Below are 19,386 nucleotides of genomic sequence, written 5' to 3' on the forward strand. Positions count from 1 at the left end.
GCATTTACATCCGAGACCTGGTATCGAGCCGTGGTCGCTGTTCGTGCCATAACCTATAAGCCGGAGCACTTTTGGGTTCGGCCGAAGATGCGGCCGAGCGCTGGATGTGCTGCTATCGAAGGCGAGGATAGTGGTTGCCTGAACATTAGCGTCGTCTTCATGCTGTCAAACCTGTATAAGGCGTCCATGATCGTCCACTCAGAGTCTGCGATACTGATTTAGTGTCGAAGGAATGTCGCGCTATCTTTTCGTCTTTTCCTTATAGGCGGCCTAAGTCCTAACTCCTCGAGCTAGAGGCTTTCACATGCCAGGTGTTTGACCCGAGCATGAGTCCCGTGGGCTCGAAGAAGAAGGTCACCACGTCAATCGCTGTTGGTGAAAGAGACGGTAACCTTAACATGCATCAATCAATAAAGTCTTTTGTACAAGTCTCTCTACTAGTCCAGTCATCAATCCCCGAGGAGTCATGAAACGTGCAATACGAAAGGCTGATCACCATGTCCAGGAAACTCCGTCCAGCCAATATGCGCCTGTGGCCATGCGAATCTTTCCTTTTCAATCGCCGCCTTCTGACACAATCGCATCGAAGTCTTTCCGTACCGTCAAGTCACTCCAGCCATCGACATTTTCGATTACCAAGCCTTTCTCGTTGGCAAGATGCAGCAGGCATATGAAGCCGAACGATGTGCTGATGTCAGCCATTTGTTGCTTATGGTACACGTGTTGGAGGTTGTTCATGATGTCGGTGAACTTTAGTGTAGACTTGTCGTCCATGGAAAGCGCTGGGATCTGGGGTCTTGACGTGGAAGCATCGGGATCGGGTCTGGGAGGGAAGTGTTAGCTTTGAAGATTCTTGAATTGGGTGCGGAAGTTGCCCATCAACGTGCAACATATCATGAAGGCACACAGCGAGCCATCGTGGCCAGTGACTTGTTGATGAGCGGGAAGGGTGAAAGATACTGACCTCTGTTCAAATCCAATCCCTCGCCACATCTCCTCCTTCAGCCGCCTGACATCGACCTTCTTCGCCACACGTGCGTACTGCACATATTCAGGCCGCATTCGACGTGACTGCGCGACGAGGTTTGCCCCAAAGGCTTCTCCTGCACCGGGTTCTTGAGGGCCAGCAACGCTGTCGATGCCAGCGCCAACCGGCCCTGCTGCATCGACTTCGTCCGCGCCAGGGGAGAAAGCTTCGCGTGCGTCCACGAATTCGTCGTCATCATCGTCGATGCCCCCGGCCGTGGGCAAACCATCGTCCTGGAAGAAGTTTGCGTCGTAATCGCCTTGCACCGCATCGTCGTCCATGGGATGTGGCTGTGCAGGTGCGGCGTTATGCGATGCCCAGTACGCCTCGTCGACCTCTCCATTGGGCAGCAGGCCTTGCTGCTTAGAATTGCCCGGCTTGCGTGACCCTAGCTTCGCCTTCGGCTTCAAGAACAACTTGAGCAGATCCTTGGAGTTGAAATGTTTATCGTCTGGCAGGAGATTTCGGGATCGGCTCTTCCAGTCTTTCTTGGGCAAGCATATGGCGCTGTTATTGGTTGCGGGAGTGTACAACAAGTTGGCAAGGTCTTGGGACATTGGCGCAGCAAAGTCAATCTCGAAAGGCTCCTTCTCTTTCCTTGGTTTCTTGGGTCCTTCCTTGCTTGCTTCTTTTATTCGCGCAATTTTCCAGTGTTCCGGTCCTGCCCAATTCTTCTGCATTGCGTTGTCAAAGTAATTGAGTATATTTTCCTGGTCATGCTCGGGTCTGTGTTGAAGTCTGACCCCATACGTGTTGCTGTCGGTGTCAAAAACTCCCACCTCACCAGCAGCGTCATCTCCAAATTCGGCGCCGGCCGTTGCATTGTAGACGCGCATCTGTGGGTGCAATGCCGCCTCGCGAGCCCAAGCCTCGCCACCTTCACCGAATCCAACTTCAGGCCCAAAATCAAAGCCGCCGACTCCTGCATCGTCGTCATCCATGCCGAAAGCTGCGGTGTTGTCGTTGAGATTGATCCCCGTCTGGTCAATTCCCTCTGAAGTAGGTTCAGGTTGCTCGTCGCGCCAATTCTCCGGTGCTTTGAGGAAGGGAAGGTCGAGTGAGGCGTCGCCGCCGCCCAATTCGAAGGTCTTCAGTGATGGGCAGATGTCTTGCTCGTCCAGCTGGTCAAGATCTGGGAAGAAACGGGCTCCCAAAGCTACGATATCGACCGGTCCATCTTCGACTGGTGGCTCGGGCTCCCCCCTCTCCTTTCCCTCCTCGCCTTCAGGCTCCATGCTATCTCGTCGCGAGTCATCCACCTCCGGATCTTGAGCGTCATCACTGCTGTCGAATACAATGCGGCCAGTGTTGTCGATGGAGAGATGATTCAGGAGCAGACCCTTCGCACCTCCTTCATCAAAGTCTGCCGACGCCTTCTTGAATAAAGGGTCCACGGAGAACTCCAGCTCCATCTTCTTCAGGCGCAGATGGTCGAAGGATGTGACCAAAGTGGCCTCCGCCGATCTCTGTGTCTTCTTTCGGCCCTTCTTCTTCGTGCCGTCTTCTCCTTCCTCATCTTCATCGCCCTCTTCTCCTCCCTCCTCTTCTGCATCGCCGCCCTTGCGCTTCTTGTTCCCGCTATCCGCCAGACCACTCAGAAGCTTGCCGGTCTCGGTTGCGACACTGTCCACCCTGCTGGTGTATATCTTGACGCACCCATCCAACGTGCAGCTGGCCTTCTGAAAGTTGACGCTGTCGCCTTCCTTGAGAAGGCTCATATCGTGGAAGTAGTCGATCAGGGCGAAGTTCCAGCTGTTGGTCGCATTGATCTTGTTGTCGGTGGCCATCTTCATCCACTCTTCGAAGTTGGCGAGGATGGGCACGCGCTTCATAGGCGTCACATGCTCTCCTCGCAGGCCGTAGACATCGTCGTCCTGGGAGGGCGTCGACGGCCCCTCGCCCAGCCCCATGGATTTGCGCTTCCGCTGGGGGGTGGCGGCGGCGGCCTTGATCTGGCTCATCTGTTGCGAATGGAGGGCCTGGCGGGACTGCAGTCGCTTGGCCTTCTCTTCCTTGTCATCGTTCAGCGGAATCTGGGCCGCTCGGGAGGGCGACGCGTGCGAGGAGGCGAGCGACGCCGCAGACTGCTGGCCGACGTTTGCGCGCACTCGAGGCATGCTGTGTTGTTGCGATCACGGTGCGAGTCGGGGCGTGCAGGGTGCGGTGAGGGTGGTGTGAAGCATGTGTCGGAGGTTCCAACGCGGTTGTTTACGAGTAAACAAACGGACTTTAGGTTCACCCCGTCAGCCACACTCGCTCAGCCACAGGTCGGGCTGAGCTCCGCGCAACCGAGGGCTGCGTCATGGCGGCTTGGAACCTGGCACGAGCGAACCTCACGGCGGCAGAGGAACGAGTGGGCTGCCAGTGGTCGAATGCTCCAGCAGCCTTCTCACTGCACGCCTGCCTTGTTTGCGGCAGCACCGCCCTATTGAAATCTCCATCAATTGCCACCGTCAACTTTAGTTCGCTGCCCATGCGCCGGTGTTGGATCACAGACCGGCCAGCATGATCGTCCTTCCTCCACCACTGCTGCCCACGATATCGATATGCGCCACGACGCCCGCCCCCGAACGAGACACCGCGCCGCCGGCAGGTTCTTCTTGACCACCGGATTCTGCCTCCTCTTCGCGACCTACGCCCTCCTCATCGACCCCTACCTCCGCCCGCGACCCGCGCCGCCGATACACCCCCGCTCCCTTGATGCGCCCATCTCTGTCCGCGGCGAGGACGACTGTCGCCGAGTCCACAGTTCGCCAGACCAATGCGCCTACATCCGCGCCAACTGCCCGCCAGACGAGGGAGGCTTCACGGCCTACCTTGAGCTGTTCTACTGCAGGCTGCCGCACGCCAAACCGGTGGCCTTCCTGATCCTCATATCATGGCTCGGCCTGCTCTTCTCCACCATTGGCATCGCCGCTAGCGATTTCTTCTGCATTGATCTGAGCACGATTGCTGGGATCCTGGGGATGAGCGAGAGCATGGCGGGCGTGACATTCTTGGCGTTTGGGAACGGCAGCCCGGATGTCTTTTCCACATTTGCTGCGATGAGCACGAATAGCGGCAGTTTGGCGGTGGGAGAGCTGTTTGGGGCGGCGGGATTCATCACGGCGGTGGTCGCAGGTGCCATGGCTTTGATCCGCCCGTTCCACGTCTCTAAGAACACCTTCATCCGAGATGTGGGGTTCTTTGCGGTGGCAGCCGCCTTCAGCATGGTGTTTCTGTGGGACGGGAGGCTGCACTTCTGGGAGTGCATTACAATGGTTATATACTATATCTTCTACGTGGTCTTCGTGGTGGCATGGCATTGGTGGGTGGGGCGAAGACGGGTGAGGAGGGAGAAGGAAGCGGCAGCGAGGGGGCATTTCGTGAATCCTGGAGAGGACGAGCTGGACCACGAGCCATACCACGACGACCCAGCGGAAGCCGCCGAACGACGGAGGCCAAGCATCTTCAGAGGGGTATCGAGAGAAGACTGGAGTGCTTTGGAGGGAGGCTCCGCCGAGCCCTACGAAGATGCCTACAACGAAGACGAAGAGGAAGAAGCCAGGGATAGGTGGATGAGTGACTTATCGAGCAACATGCGCCTCACCAGGCCAAATGCTCGTTCGAGACGCAACACGGTCACCCCGGTCCGCCCATCTTTAGTCGGCGCGCTTGAGTTTCAAGCAGTGCTCAAGTCGTTGCAAAAGTCCCGAAACATTCAAACAATCCCTCTGGATTCCCGGCGCTACTCGGACGACCCAACATACACCACCCTCCAGCAGCAGGATCAGATGTCATCCGTGTCTGACCCGGCTGCTCGACCGGCCTACGAAGTGCACGTAACTGACGAGAGTTCCCCATTGCTTGAACGACCGAGCTTCGACGTGCCAACGCCATACTCTGCACCTGCCGGGAGAACGAGAGCAGTGTCTGCAAATGACGCAGCAACTCTACGGCTTGGTGCTCACTTCCCTCACTTGACTCCTATCCAGTCGGAGGACAATCTCGCTGATGGCCCAACCGAGCAGGGACAGCGCCCTAGGAGTCTCTTGGAAGTTCCCCACCCTGCTCATCCTGGATCGCATCCTACATCGCCAACTTCGCCGGCGTTGATGGTCGAGCCTGCCACACCAGCACGAGAAAGCCCTTTCTCTGAGACTCGCAGCCGTGCATCCACAGCTTCAGGAGATCTTTTGGCCCCACCAGAACCGGCCCCACTCAATCGGCCTTCAAGTGACTACTTTGTGCCACGAGCACCATCACGCCGCGGTACCGATTCCCCTGAAGATTCGCCTCGCTTGGTCCCTCGTGCGAGGATGCTTCCCAAGATTGTAATTCCACAAAACGACAGATCCCCGCCGTCCAGCCGCGGCACTTCTCCCTTTCCGGCATATCGTGACTATCCATCACCTTCGATCACGGCAAGCACAAGGTCGCCCGCAGGCACGAGGCCACCCAGTCTGTATCTGCCAGGTCCAGTTTCCCCCGAATCTTTACCAGCCGACCAGGCTGTCGAACAAGAAGTTTCCCGTCGACCGACAAGATTGACCAAATTCTGGCCGTACAGCATTTTGCCGCCTCCTGGTGTCTTGATGTCGACATTGTTTCCCACGATATACCACTGGCATGAGAAAAGCTGGTGGGAGAAGATCTTGGGGATCGTGGCTGCCCCAAGTGTTTTCATGTTGACGATCACGTTGCCTGTGGTGGAGACTGAGAAGGACGAGGCAGATAATGTGCCGACGACCCCCGCCAAGAACCTGAGCCTAGACAGCGCACGATCTAAGAGCGCCGCCACAGCCACAGTCTCTCCTGGTCCCAAGGGCGGTATTGTCCCCGAATACATGTTGGATGGCTCTGACTACCAACACCACGAACACAACTTGGCAACGGATGGCGTTACGGGAATGGGCAATACTGCCACGGTCGCTGCTCACGCCGAGCAGCATCGTCACCAACACAACCACCATGCCACAGTGTCGGCGGAACCACAGCCGTTGCACTCCCAAGTCATTGACGAAGGCAACGATGCACAACCAGAGCTCTGGAACCGGTGGCTGGCTATCATACAGCTCCTCTTGGCACCGATATTTATCGTACTGTCCATCTATATCCAAGCACCGATGGACCTGTCCCCTATCTGGCTGGTTAGAGCCATCTTGATATCCCTGCTGGTTTCCGTCGTACTCCTCATACCTTTTCTGCTCACCACTACGCCAACCCATCGTCCCAACATCTACCGCATCATCCTCAGTCTGGCTGGCTTTGTTGTCTCCATTGCCTGGATCTCTGCGGTAGCTTCCCAGGTCGTTGGCGCACTGAAAGCATTGGCTGTTATTCTAAACATGTCTCACGCCATCATGGGCCTCACCATCTTCGCCGTGGGAAATTCTCTTGGAGATCTCGTCGCCGATGTCACGGTTGCAAAGCTTGGGTACCCTGTCATGGCACTCTCAGCCTGCTTTGGAGGCCCAATGCTCAACATCCTTCTGGGGGTTGGTTTGTCAGGATCCTACATCCTCATCCGCGACTCGGAACGAAGGCACGAAAAGCACCCGGAAAAGGGCATCAAGTTCAAGAGCTATCACATCGAGGTCAGCAAAACGCTGATTGTTAGCGGCATCACGTTGCTCATCACCTTGGTGGGCTTGTTGATCTTGGTGCCGCTCAACCGGTGGGTGCTGAATCGCAAGATTGCGTGGGCGATGATTGCGCTTTGGACCATCAGCACTGTTTTCAATGTAGTTGTTGAAGTCACGGGGATTTTGGGGGAGTCTGAGCGATGATGCACAGAGCTCATCTGACTTCGACTTGTTGGTTGTACTTGAACGCACTGAGTCGCTTGATGTTGTTTTGCATAGGCCGGCGTTTTGATTTTATACCCCTGGATGCATTGGTGGATGTATATAGCGACGAAGGTTCTATAACGTATCAGGAAGACAGAATGAACATCAATCTTCGTGTAGTCGAATTTCAAATGATCTTCTCATGAACTCATCTTAATTAAGCTGGTTCGACATCGCAAGCGAGATAATGCGAACTGCATCAAAAGCAGATTCTCTTCAACCTGACCACCCTGCATCATGCCTTCGCTCAGAAATCCTTGAAGTCATACTCCTCCGTGTCCCACTCATCCCCGTAGAGACTCATGCGATAGACCGTAAGCGCCTGCTGCATATCCCGCTTCCGGAACCAGCCCTCCATCGAGTAGAGGTCATCCGTGTACTTGCTCGCCTCATCCCGCAACACCTTCGTTTCCTTCTCCTTCCGCTCCAGCTCCATCGGATCGTTGTCGCTGTACGCCACGAGCTTGCCGTCCAGCGTCTTGATGTCGGCTTCCAAAACGGCCTTCTTCGCCATGCACTCCTCTCGGGCTTCTCCGCCTTCCTCGTCGTCTTCTTCCTCACGGGCGGAGGTCTCCTTCAGCTTGGCGCGGAGTTCTACGACGGTGGAGGAGATTTTGGTGTTGGCGGCCTGGGCGTCTTCGAGGGCTTTCTGCTTCTTGCGCTTGTCGGTGGATGCGAAGGACCAGTACCAGTTGCCGGAGCCGATCTTCTCGACGCAGATGCGGTTTTCGTCTTGGAGGCACTGGATATAGTCTGTGATGATGGTCAGTTATTGTGGACCGTGGAAGTTGGATGATTCAGCTGTCTGTCACCTTTGACGTGCATGCCATTGATGGAAGCGATCGATGGAATTTGCTTCTCGAGATCCTTGAGATTCCAGCAGACGCGGGACTTCTGCAGGTGTGTAACGATGGCCGCCAGCTTTGGGGCTTTACACTCTATTCCTTTGGCCTGTTGCGAGGTTGGTCAGTCTATGTGAGCTCGTGATGGGGTGCTGCCAGACTCACCATCTTGTCGGCTGATGTTGTATTGTGTTGGCGAGGGTGTCGAGGTTGATGAACAACAAGAGCGGTGTATCGAGCTGCTGAGAGTTGAAGCAGGTGATGTTGAAATAAAGTTCCCACTACAGCGCGTTTCACTTTCAGTACAGGTGAGGAAGGCGCGATCTGGAGGTCTTGGCGCATCACATGCCAGCCTTCACCACCGAAGCCAATATAACAACAAGCTGCCAATATCCACCAACAAAGTCGTTGAATGAGCATATGACTCCGAACATTCACAATTCCTTGTGCTCCACGTGATAGTTCTTCTTGTCAAGGTCGACAGTGTCCAATCCACCAACTTCTGCGGCTAGAACCTTGCTCTTCTCCGTGGCCACGGCGCCTCCAACGATAGCATCTTCGCCATCGAAGTGCTTGGCGATCTCTTCCAAGGGGGTGTATCGAGTTTCGATGTAGAAGAAGTACACGACTAAGAGCTCGACTGCCAGCCATGCGCAATAGACAATGTAGTATTTCCTGAGTCTGAGTCAGTCGCCGGTCACCATGACCTCAAAATTGACAAGGACTCACCATGCGATGTTTTCCAGTGCAATTGGATTGACGTATTGATTGAAGAAGAGCGCGACTGTGAACGACTGCGTCAGCTCGATCTCAGCTTTAAGGGTTGGCCGGCTTCAACTTACGGTCCACCATCAGGAACATCAGCGTCATGCCCTTGGCTCGGATATTGTACGGCAAGATCTCTGCAGAGTAGCTCACCAGCATGCCACTCCAGGCAAGGTTATAGAAAACGTAATACAAGAAAATCATGGCTATCACAGTATTGCCGAGTGCCTGGACGCCAGATTTTGCAAACTCGCCCGCACAGGCAGTCCAGATGATGAAAGCCCCGAGCATGCCGGAGGTTGAGACCAAGAAGAGGGTCCTTCGGCCCACGTAGTCGACCACGAAGCACTGGCCAATTGCAACGATGAAGTTCATGATCTGGAGGCAGCCGTTGATGACGAGTTGTGTGTTGCTGTTTGTCACACCGATGTCGTTCAGCACGAGGTTCAGGTAGTATGAGGCAAGCCCGTTTCCAGACCACTGCGAGAAAAGACCAAGAGAAAGCAGGATGATCAACCTGCGGCGGTTGCCCTTGGTCTTGAAGAGTTGCAACCAGCCGTTGCCTTCGAACTCCTTCTCCAAGGTGATGGTATCCTTGATCTCCTGCAGCTCAAGCAGGACAACTTCGTCTTCCTTGTTCCCGTTGGCGTGGACCTTGGCCAGAACGTTGTGGGCTTCTTCTGCCTTACCCTTGGCAAGCAAGAAACGGGGGCTCTCTGGAACAAACCAGACGAAGATGAGTTGCAGTATAGATGGTGCTGCTTGTAGGATCGATGGAATACGCCATGACCAGTTGCTGTACGAAAGTCAGTGTCATCATAAGCTCTTTAATGCGATGAACACTCACTTCGGCATGTGGTTCGTTCCGAACGTGACCCAAGCGGCGATGATCGACCCAAAGTACCACGTCGTGTTGTAGATGGTGGTGAAGATTGCTCTGTGTTGAGGATGCACAAGCTCCGTGATCAGAAGAGGCGAGGCTCCGTGAGCGATGGCGACGCCAAATCCGAGGAAGAAACGTGCGGCAATGAACATTCGAAAATTGATCGAAATGCTCTGCAGCACGACTCCAAGCATCATGATCAAGCAGCCGATGATGATGCCCCAGCGACGACCGAGATAGTCGGCGCTGTATGGAACGACAGGCAGGGCTACCAAGGAGCCCACGGACATGATGCAAGCGAACAGACCCAGGAGCGAGCCTTTGGGGTGGTCGAAGTCTGGTCAATCAGTACATCGTGACTCTCAAACAAGTTTCAATCGCCGCACTCACACTCCTGCCATGGCTCCAGCGACTGCAGGCCATTGACCAGACTGCCATCGAAGCCGTTTGTTGCTGATGTGAGAACGACGAATATCAAACAGATGTAGGTCCTCCTCAATCCTGGATCTCGATACCATGTGACTTCAGGGAATTCGCGTTCTGCCAGGCGGAAAGTGCCCTTTGTTGGACGGTCCATGGCTCGGACGAGTACGTAGGGTGTCTGAATGGGAAGCGAGGACCCCGACCGGATGGTATGGACAATGGAAGAAGTTGCTGACTTGGTTTGGCCCCTCCGCTGTGAAAACGTTCCTTATATGTTGCCTCAGCTTCCCATGGGCATTCATCCAGTTTATCCGGTGTCTCATACCGCGGCTGCAACGATTGAATGGCATCTGAATGTAGTGTGACCAAGTAGCAACGCCACAATATCGCTTGCAGCCACCTCGCGAGTCGGCCAGTCTGGGCGCTGTAGCAGAACCTATGAGGAAGGTGAGCGGTAAGACGGTCATTGGTCAACGACAATCCCAGAGAAGAGTAGAAGGGACGCTACTGCATTCGAAACCCCAGATTAGAGCCTCTATGCAGACTATCCCGCATCTCCAGGTTTCGCTTGGGATTGGAAAGGGTTTGCGGAGAGAGCTGCCGGCTAAATCGATTGCATTTAGCCAAAGATTCACTCAGATCGAGGCTTGGCCTTAAACACACACATGTGGCCATGTGGCTGCCATGCTCACGAGCGAGTCCTTCAAACTTACCTTGCGCCGTGACGAATGATGCTCGACTACTCGGCACCGGGAGCAGACCAGAGACATATCGCTTGGTTCAATTCGATCCCCCATGTGCGGTTCGGTCTGCGTTGTATACACCAGCTTCACTTAGCCTGACCAGATCTCTGTCGCTTGCTCGGGTTATCGGCCCGCCGTTGCTGAGCTTGACATGTTCTCATGCACATCGATGGAAGCGATCGATGCAGATCCCATGGTTGATGCGCATGCCTTCAGCTTGCCTTGCGCATGAGCAGATACCAGCGTGCTACAAGTCTCCCACCGAGCTTATCCTCCCCCAGATTGAGTTCGCTAGATGATTTGTCTCTTGGACACTGCTCTGGACCTTGCTTCTTTGGAAGGCCTCTTGGAACTTGCTGGAAAAAGGGGCTTGCTTTTGGCAAAGGCGATCAAGATCGAGGGGCTGCTGCGAACGATCAGAGGGCGATGAAAGCACAGTTCCAGTGCAAACAGTTAGACTTGAATATTTAACGACTTCATGATTTTTGATGCCGATTGATAGGAGCGTAAGAGAAGAGAAGCCAAGATGGAACTTGAAGTCGCTGAACGCGAGACCCACTTTTGGTGCTCGCAGCCAGCCAATCAGCTCCCAGGCGTCTCGACTTCACCTGGCTCTTGCCCGTCCACTTGTCCATCAACAACGACAATACGTTTACCCCATCAAACATGAGCAACACCCATGAACTCGTTTCTGTTGAATCGCCAGCTGGGTAGCATAAGCCCACGGGAATTGGCCAACGCCCAGAACAACCGCCTTCTCAAAGCGCTACAATCTGCCTCCAACGTCAACTTCGCGCTCCAAGAACCCGACGGCTCTCGAAATGACGCTCATACCAGAGACTTGGCGCATGCTTCAGGCGTCAGCAGCATAGCCATCGATCGATTCGAAGGCAGATAGTATGTCCCTTTGCTGGCCATCCGGACCGCAACGCTGACCTGTTCAAGCCTTATATCTGGTGGAGCAGAGTCGTCTTTGGCCGTATGGGACCTCGAAAGTGCGACTGAGGCTGACGATGGCTCCATACTCCATCTGCCACTTGATGTCTCTGCGAGAACATCCACAAGCCAGAGCTTAGGCATAACGCACATCTCGTTCTACCCCTTCGACTCCTTGGCGCTACTTACTAGCGGTTACGATCACACTCTGAAGCTGTTCTCTTCCGAGACTTTGCAAGCCTCCGCAACGTTTGACATTGCGTCAACATTGTATTCGCACGCGACATCCACAGTCGCCACGCATCTGTTGGTGGCGTGTGCATCGCAACATCCGGCTGTTCGACTCGTGGACTTGCGATCAGGCGCCAGCACCCATTCTCTTGCTGGTCATTCAGGGTCGGTGCTCACCGTAGTCTGGCATCCTAAGGACGAAAATGTGCTGGCAAGCGGCGCCACGGATGGGGTTGTGAGACTCTGGGATGTGCGACGAAGTGCCAGTAGCTTGGGAGTGCTCGACATGGAAGACAGCATCGGTGTCGCTGGATACGATGGCAAAGGCACTGGAGCTCGACGACGTGAACGTGGCAAATCACATAACGGCGCAGTCAACGGCGTTGCGTGGGCAGAAGACGGCCGATATCTTGTGTCCAACGGCCATGATGAGCGCATGCGTGTATGGGACATCACAACCGGGGCGAATACTCTTGCCAGCTTCGGACCCGGGCTGAAGAATGCCACGACAACGATAATGCTCCCTTTGATCGCACCCAGCCACCTGTCACCAGCAGGACAAGAGACAGTCTTCTACCCGAACCCCAAAGAGATCTTGGCCTTCGACATGCATTCTGGGACGCTGCAAAACCGCCTTCGTGTGCGTGGTCTACCAGGATTTCAATCAGATTCCAATGCTCGAAATCCAAAGAACAGGACGACTTCTCTGGCATGGCGAGCCCACCATGTTGAAATGTACTCGGCGCACGGGGATGGCACAATTAGATGCTGGAAGCCGAGGACGAGAGAAGACATCATAACGGAGCAGGAAGAATCTGCCGATCCCGTCGAAGACCCAGATGCAGCGGAGCGGAAACGAAAGCGCGAGGAATTTGAAGATATGGTTGAGGACTTGACGTCGAAGCGGATAACGTTCACATAATGCCGTACCGCCACGCAGTATGTACGAATCGTCACTTGAGAAATATGTTTTCTGTGTTCGAAGCATGTGGCTGAACAGATCATGATTATTAGCGGAATCCCTCGCTCAGGCCGTCATATGCTACAATCATCATCCAAGCCTCACAACGCAAGCCCTGGGGTTCATTCAACTACAAGATAGGTACAAGTCATCATCCTACTCGACGATTTCAAGCTCGCCCTGCCGATGTCGAGCGAAGGTATCTTTCCAATCTTCCCAGATCCTGAACAGCTCCTCCACGTACTGCTTGTGGATCTCATCGACGTAAGCTGGATCTGGGTTCTTGGACTGCATGATGCGAACGGGACGTCCGACCACGATGTTAACGGGTCGGCGATAAGGCATCATACCAACGTCGTAGTTGAAGACGCCGCGAGCGTGGAAGAGTGGGACCTGAAGACGTCTTGTCAGTATGTGAATAAATCGGAGTGTTGTCAGCGGACTCACTGTGAAACCCATAAACTTCTTGACGAGGAGCTGCAACTTGTGCACGTATGGATGGCTGCTGGAATCCAACTGATCGTACAAATCGTTCTCGCCAAAGGCCAGCACTGGCACGAGATCGGCTCCAGTCCGAATGGCGAGTTTGACGAATCCTTTTCGTCGTTTGAGCACAAGGCGAAGAGTGTAGGGCCTTGCGTCGAGCGATTCGCGAGCGCCCCCAATGACAATGGTGATTGCTCGGCCCATGCCTTCGCCGTTGGGGCCGCCTTTGGAAAGCAGATTCTCGCAGCTCTCTCTACTGACCGACGCTAAGCCCATTCGAAGCGCATAGTCACGGTAGAGGGGAAGACGGAAGTTGGAGTCGAGGGTGAGCAAAGTGTTGGTGATGCCAGGGAACAGCTGGCTAAACCCCAATGCCTCTGTCGCAAAGGCCGCGAAAGCACCGTGACTGATAATACCATGGGGATGGTAGCCGAAGACATACTTCCGGGTTGGTTCTAACTCCTGGCTTCGATGAAGCCGGGCGGGGAAATAGGAACCGAACAGAGACCAGATCTTGCTGGAGCGCAGCCATTGTGAACGCTGAGCCAGCTCGCCGTCGATGGAAGCGCGTGAGAGGAGGACGTAAAGTAGATAGGGGAGCAGGATGGGCCAGAGTATGGGAATGGCGCAGAGCATGAAGAAGATGGCCACGCCTCCAACTATGGATAGAGTGTGAAGCAGCACGATCAGGGTTTGCAATCGCCTCTGCAGTGGTACGTTGAGGGGCGCCCATCGAATGGCACTCGTGGACCATCCTGCGCCCGCACGACGTCCCGAGACCAGCTCGCTGTCCTTTCGTGTGTCCACTCGTCGCTCGTCTGCGGGCTGTTCGGCCGTGGGTGGCTTGTCTTCCCGTTGCTGGAGCGCCAGCTCGTATCCTGCATCAGGTTTGATGGAAGCCAGATTATCACCGCTTTTGTTGCGAATATTCTCGTACATGACCGCTCCCGGCTGCAGCTTTTTCTCGTCGGTACCATCCACGCCTTTCCCTCCTCCGTCGGCTTGCTTGGCTGCTGTGCCGTTCAGCGATCTGGAGGACACGCGCTCGTGCGCCTTTCGTATCGGTGAACGAGGTGTCTCATCTTCCCCCACGCCATCGAAGGTATCGGGAGTGACGGCGCCGTTGGTACGTTTGCCTCCGGTGCGCAGGTTTGGAAGTTGCGGGACAGGCATGCCGTTGCCGTCGCCATTCGCCAGACCATTCGCGGAGGGCGAGTGTTCTTTGACCATGCTCGCATAGCTTTCGTGGCTATCCTTATTTTCGAGCCTTCCCTTAGGATGTCTAAGCGCGGGACTGCCAGGAGATGCTGCGTGCTCTACCTCATCGATGACCTCGCCGAGTGGGCGTGGCTCGCTCGAATTGCGCGCGTGTCCTGCTCGCGGCGGCGACTCTTTGATTGCATCTTCATCGATGGGCGCGGGGTCTGCCTCAATGGCTTCCTCAACAGCTTCGGCGTAGCTTTTGGGAGGGAGCTCCTCGTGCGCCCTCTCCACTGGATCCGCAGGCTCGGGGTTGAGCGCCATGGCGGGTTCCGGCGGTCGGGTGGACAGGTGTGGTATGTATGGATGGGAAGGCGGGATGGGCGGTGGATGACGGGCTACGAGGGCGACATGAGGGCGATAGGGAGGAGGCGCATGGCGAGATGGATGGATGGCTACACATTCACCACCTTCGCGGCAGAAGTTGGTTTGCTGGAGGGAGCTCCGAGTCCAGTGACGTAGCCGAGGGCCCGAGCTTTTGCACGTGCGTGCGCGTCACGCATGGCTTTCTTATGGATGTCTTCAGCAGATGCAGCCATGGCAATGCAGCGAGTGCGTTTCGACACTATCAACGCCATGATGGGACACACCCAATTGTGTACTTCCAGAATGTGCCGCTGGCAAACTAAGCTAAATGTGGGTTCAATAGACATTCAATTACACCCCAGCAGGGAAGCTTCCGCAAGCCGTTAATACAGCAGAAACGCCTTGAGGCTTGTCAAGTAGCCAGGCAAGTCACGTCGCCGCCTCCACAACGTCCACATCGCAATACCGCCCACAAGCGCCCGCGGCAGCACCTTTTGAGCCGCGAGACGGAAGCAGTACCACCACCAGACCGAATAGAGCGGCACAAACGTCTTCGACTCGTTGATCTGCGGATAGCTCTGGCCCTCGGGCTCCTTCTCGCCCAGGAACTCGCATAGCTCCTTGTACCCGTGGACACCGAGCTTGAAGTCGAGGAGGCGCTCCTTGGGGCAGACTTTCCGGATGTGGGCGTAGTAGTCCGTGTAGTGAGCGCGGATCAGGCGCTTGCCGGCGGTGTGGGAGTCGGCGAAGTGTGAGATCTTTTCCATCCGTCGCGATTCGCGGTACCATTCTGCTGCAGCGGGCTCAGCCCAGACTACCAGCGGCCAGCTCCACCAGCCCCAGGCGGCGGCGACTGAGTTGGAGATGGACCGGATCCAATCTATGGAGTTGCACTGTCAGCCTGAGATTGTCGGCCATGGCGAGCTACGGGTCTTGTAATGCTCGAGGACCTCTAAGACCTTCCGCCAGGGCTTAAGATATTGTAGACATACCGTCTACCGGACGCTCTGTCAAGACGACTTTGGCTTCCGGGAAAGCCTCGATGAGGTCTTCTGCGAAGTAAGGAACCGCTGGTCCGTCGGCGACTGCCTGGAGAGAAGAATCAGCCTGCAGAAGCTCCTTCGATAGTTTGTGACAGCATATATTGGCTTCATCCGGGTACTACGGCAGGGCGAACAGTCAAGAGCGTTCGCAGATTCTCACACTCACATCAAACCCCTTCAAGATCCTGGCAAACTCATTCCTCCCATATCTCTTGCCTTCACCCCCAAAGAATTTAGCATCCAACGCCTCGTTCCAAGACTTCATGTCTCGTTCAGGGACGGCGCAGGCCTCGATGTGGTTGTAGCATCTGTAGCCCAGCGTGCCCAGCGCTAGACCCAAGGACATCGTTCCCGTCCGCGGCATCCCCAGACACAGAACGCGGATGGGCCGCTTCTCGCGGTCCTCAATGAACTCGGCGTTGGCAACTGGAGGCAGGCCGGGCATGAAGTTGAGCTTTCGCATGCCGGAGTTGGCCATGCGATGGAAATTCTGAGACTCGATGGGTAGGAGGTCCGACATCTTGGGCGTTGTTCTTCTGTGTATGCCGATGGAGTGGAGGGTGTTGATGGAATGGGGTTGCGAGACGAAGTAGTAAGAGAAAGAAGATGGCAAAGACGAAACGGGAGCGAGCCCTCACGGCTGCATTACTCTTGAACTTACTCTTTCGCATACTCCTGCGGGATCCAAGAAAGAGGTGCGGGTTTGACCTCCCTCTAGATGTGAGTAAGGTACTAAGTTGACGCTATATATGCTTACGTTATACAGCGTGTGAGAGAGCTCTTTCTCTCGGCTTTCGGAGGACATCTTCCGACAACAGACTTAATACATCCACCCATCCCACACGAGCACAACTCAGAGAGAGGCAGCCTTCGACCACTCCGCGAGCGAGCACCTCCAAAGCGATGACTCACGCGGCCAAGGCTACTTCGAGAGCTTGGAACTTGAGCATGGTGTCCCGCGGACAAGGCTGAAAGATCTGGAAGCATCTCACCACTTGCAACACGCAACATGCCAAAGCTCGTCAACCCTCTAGCCAAGCGCAAATCGGCGGCGTCTCCATTCTCAAATGCTCCTCGGAAGAAGCCTGGCTCACGGCAGAATAGCCTGGCCGAGAAGGAAGAGGCGGAACGATTGGACGATATCGCTTCCATCCCTTCGCTCGCCAACTCCGAAACGCCTCGAAATGTAGGTGGACTCATACGGTATATTCAGGACAATGCGTTTGAAGATATACCAGAAAGAGCGGCTGGGATGAACAGCGAGCAGATTTCAGGGACCCTCCGCTTCAGAGCAAGATTGCCCCCCGTGGTCAGCGTCGCACATCTGCACGCCCTCAGTGCTTCAAGCACCGATACAGAGCGCGAGCTTTCTCGTCTCACAGCCATGGGAAAGGTACGAAAGGTCAGCGTGCCGGGGAGAGGAAAAGGTGGATCATCTGTCGGAGAGGTAGTGGTTTTGACCGATGATTGGAAGCGTCGTGCGCGCGAGGGCGGCGTGGAGGAAGAAGTGGCCAACAAGTATACCGCTCTGATGAATCAGTATCCAGGTACAGCCACAGTATCAATCTCCTCACTTTCGGATTCAGAAGTCCGAACGCTAGTAGCTGCCGGCTTCTTCACCAATCCAACAGCCCTATCATCCAGTGTTGGCGACCTCTTTGCTCGCCCGACTGGTGTTGGGAGTGGCGACATATCCAAAGCTGGCTACTCAGCAGCGACCGGAACTCTGGCAGCAGTGGGCGGGTACGGGGCTATTCAGCACAGCGGTGGCGGGGGCAGTATGCTAGCGACGAAAGACACACGCCCCTCGAACCTCAAACGACAGCCCGAGATGACATTCAGCCTGCCGAACATGGGTCCATACTTGAAACTCCTGACGGAAGCCAGGCTCCATCTCCTGGGTCTATTGAAGCAGCTCTCGCCTCGGTACAAGGAGGCAACCAAGGCGGTTTTGCAGGAGAAATGGAATGGAAACGTACCAACCGACAGTATCAGCCAACAGAAGCGAGCGCGCGGCGAATGGAGCGGTGTTCTGTCTGGCAAGACGAAACGATGGCGAGACTTTCACGGACTTACTTTCGAGTGGGTGCTCGCGGAATGTGTTGGCAGCGGCTTGGTTGAGCTTTTTGATACAGGCAGCGTGGGCATCGGCGTGCGTGCTACGTAGCATATCCTATCAATGCAAAATCGTATGACTCCAACATCTTCGCCCTGCAAGCTTCTGATGAGATCACTGTGTCTGTGATTGGGTGGCAACGCGAAAGCGACTTGTAGGTAGAATACCTCCACCGCGAAGGCCTTCAAGACTTTCATCCCTACATGTGATGGCAACGAATTCAGACGCTGAAACATTGGACCTCCTAATCGTCGGCGCAGGCACGTATTCTCACCCTCGTTCAAGCATCAACGACACTAATCAAAACCAGGAGTCTACGGAATCTGCGCCGCGAACACATATCTCACCCTCCACCCCACAGCCAACATCCTCATCCTAGACCGCGACAAAGACGTCGGAGGAGTCTGGAGCAGAACCCGTCTCTACCCCAAATTCTGGTCTCAATCGCCCGTGCGACTCGTAGGGTATCACGATGTTCCCTTCAAGTTACCTGACCACGCGGAGACGTACCATGATCTGTTCGAGGCGAAGTATGTGACAAGGTATCTTGAGGAGTATGTCTCCAGCCAGAGGTATGATGGACGCAGCCTGAGGGAGAGGTGTGTGTTTGAGTGTAGGGTGAGGCACATCACGAAGTCTGGAAGCGGGCAGTGGGTGGTTGAGGCTGGGTTGAAGGGAGAAAATGTGATTTACAAATGCAAGAAGTTGATCATTGCGGTTGGTCTGACTGAGACGCCCAATATTCCATTCCTGCCGAACAGAGGTCAGTTCGAAGGGATAGTCATCCACCAAAAGCATTTCGGCTCGTCAAAGCTCTTTACCGCAGACGAAGAGAACATCGACAAGCACACCAACATCACCGTCCTCGGAGGCGCAAAATCAGCCGCAGACATGGTCTACGCCGCCGCCACAGATACCCATCCCCCGCGCAAAGTCTCCTGGATCATACGAAAGTCAGGCTCGGGACCACTGCTGCTCGAGCATCCTGAGGGATTCTGGAGATATCGAAGTGCGCCGGAGGTTGGATCCACGAGAGCCATTGCCTTGATGAGCTCGGCAAATCCATTCGTGGGAGAGACGTGGTGGTCATGGTTTCTGCACAAGACCAGCGTTGGGGAGTGGCTGCTGGAAAAGTTCTGGAGGTGGCCCGAGCATGAGGCTGCAGCTGCGGCGGGTTTTGAGAACAGAAAGGGGGTAAAGCCAGGCTTTGCAGAGCTGAGAAGTCAGACCAAGCTCCGATGGATGAGTGGACCGCTGGGGTTGCTGCAGAGAGATGACTATTGGGATGTTGTTGCTCGGAGGGTTGACGTTTACCGCCAGGATATCAAGGGATTGAAACAAGATGCCGTCGTGCTGGAGGACGGGACCGAAGTTGCTACAAAAGTTCTCCTCTGTGGCACTGGGTGGAATCCCGACAGACCATTCTTCGACGATGACGAGGCCACGAGGCTTGGCTTGCCTGTGGACTTGGAAGATGGCCGTCCTGTGAACGCTGAAAAGCAGAAGTGGCAGCTCATGGAAGAAGAGGCTGACCTT

At 55.2% G+C, this 19,386-nt stretch overlaps 7 protein-coding genes across 7 annotated transcripts; 3 read left to right on the forward strand and 4 right to left on the reverse strand.

Moving 5' to 3' along the window:
• Positions 1–555: 555 nt before the first annotated feature.
• On the reverse strand, positions 556–3,144 carry M409DRAFT_30471 (uncharacterized protein; the record flags this gene model as incomplete). The annotated part of the gene is made up of 2 exons (XM_033809938.1): positions 556–823; positions 965–3,144. 2 exons carry the CDS (start codon positions 3,142–3,144, stop codon positions 556–558), a joined length of 2,448 nt encoding a protein of 815 aa, XP_033659939.1.
• Positions 3,145–3,573: 429 nt separating this feature from the next.
• On the forward strand, positions 3,574–6,795 carry M409DRAFT_30472 (uncharacterized protein; the record flags this gene model as incomplete). The annotated part of the gene is made up of 1 exon (XM_033809939.1): positions 3,574–6,795. The coding sequence occupies one exon, from the start codon at positions 3,574–3,576 to the stop codon at positions 6,793–6,795; it is 3,222 nt and encodes a 1,073-aa protein (XP_033659940.1).
• A 1,336-nt stretch (positions 6,796–8,131) lies between these two features.
• M409DRAFT_71297 (uncharacterized protein) lies at positions 8,132–10,706 on the reverse strand (the record flags this gene model as incomplete). Its single annotated transcript, XM_033819107.1, has 6 exons — positions 8,132–8,372; positions 8,427–8,481; positions 8,540–9,258; positions 9,310–9,682; positions 9,736–9,885; positions 10,643–10,706. The coding sequence occupies 6 exons, from the start codon at positions 10,704–10,706 to the stop codon at positions 8,132–8,134; spliced, it is 1,602 nt and encodes a 533-aa protein (XP_033659941.1).
• A 484-nt stretch (positions 10,707–11,190) lies between these two features.
• On the forward strand, positions 11,191–12,600 carry M409DRAFT_30474 (uncharacterized protein; the record flags this gene model as incomplete). Its single annotated transcript, XM_033809940.1, has 2 exons — positions 11,191–11,408; positions 11,457–12,600. The coding sequence occupies 2 exons, from the start codon at positions 11,191–11,193 to the stop codon at positions 12,598–12,600; spliced, it is 1,362 nt and encodes a 453-aa protein (XP_033659942.1).
• A 195-nt stretch (positions 12,601–12,795) lies between these two features.
• On the reverse strand, positions 12,796–14,649 carry M409DRAFT_30475 (uncharacterized protein; the record flags this gene model as incomplete). Its single annotated transcript, XM_033809941.1, has 2 exons — positions 12,796–13,032; positions 13,087–14,649. The coding sequence occupies 2 exons, from the start codon at positions 14,647–14,649 to the stop codon at positions 12,796–12,798; spliced, it is 1,800 nt and encodes a 599-aa protein (XP_033659943.1).
• A 425-nt stretch (positions 14,650–15,074) lies between these two features.
• On the reverse strand, positions 15,075–16,254 carry M409DRAFT_30476 (uncharacterized protein; the record flags this gene model as incomplete). The annotated part of the gene is made up of 3 exons (XM_033809942.1): positions 15,075–15,571; positions 15,684–15,780; positions 15,901–16,254. The coding sequence occupies 3 exons, from the start codon at positions 16,252–16,254 to the stop codon at positions 15,075–15,077; spliced, it is 948 nt and encodes a 315-aa protein (XP_033659944.1).
• Positions 16,255–16,743: 489 nt separating this feature from the next.
• On the forward strand, positions 16,744–17,901 carry M409DRAFT_71300 (uncharacterized protein; the record flags this gene model as incomplete). Its single annotated transcript, XM_033819108.1, has 1 exon — positions 16,744–17,901. One exon carries the CDS (start codon positions 16,744–16,746, stop codon positions 17,899–17,901), a length of 1,158 nt encoding a protein of 385 aa, XP_033659945.1.
• Positions 17,902–19,386: the final 1,485 nt, after the last annotated feature.

Source organism: Zasmidium cellare (assembly GCF_010093935.1).
Source record: "Zasmidium cellare ATCC 36951 unplaced genomic scaffold M409scaffold_65, whole genome shotgun sequence".
Classification (NCBI taxonomy): Eukaryota; Fungi; Ascomycota; class Dothideomycetes; order Mycosphaerellales; family Mycosphaerellaceae; genus Zasmidium; species Zasmidium cellare.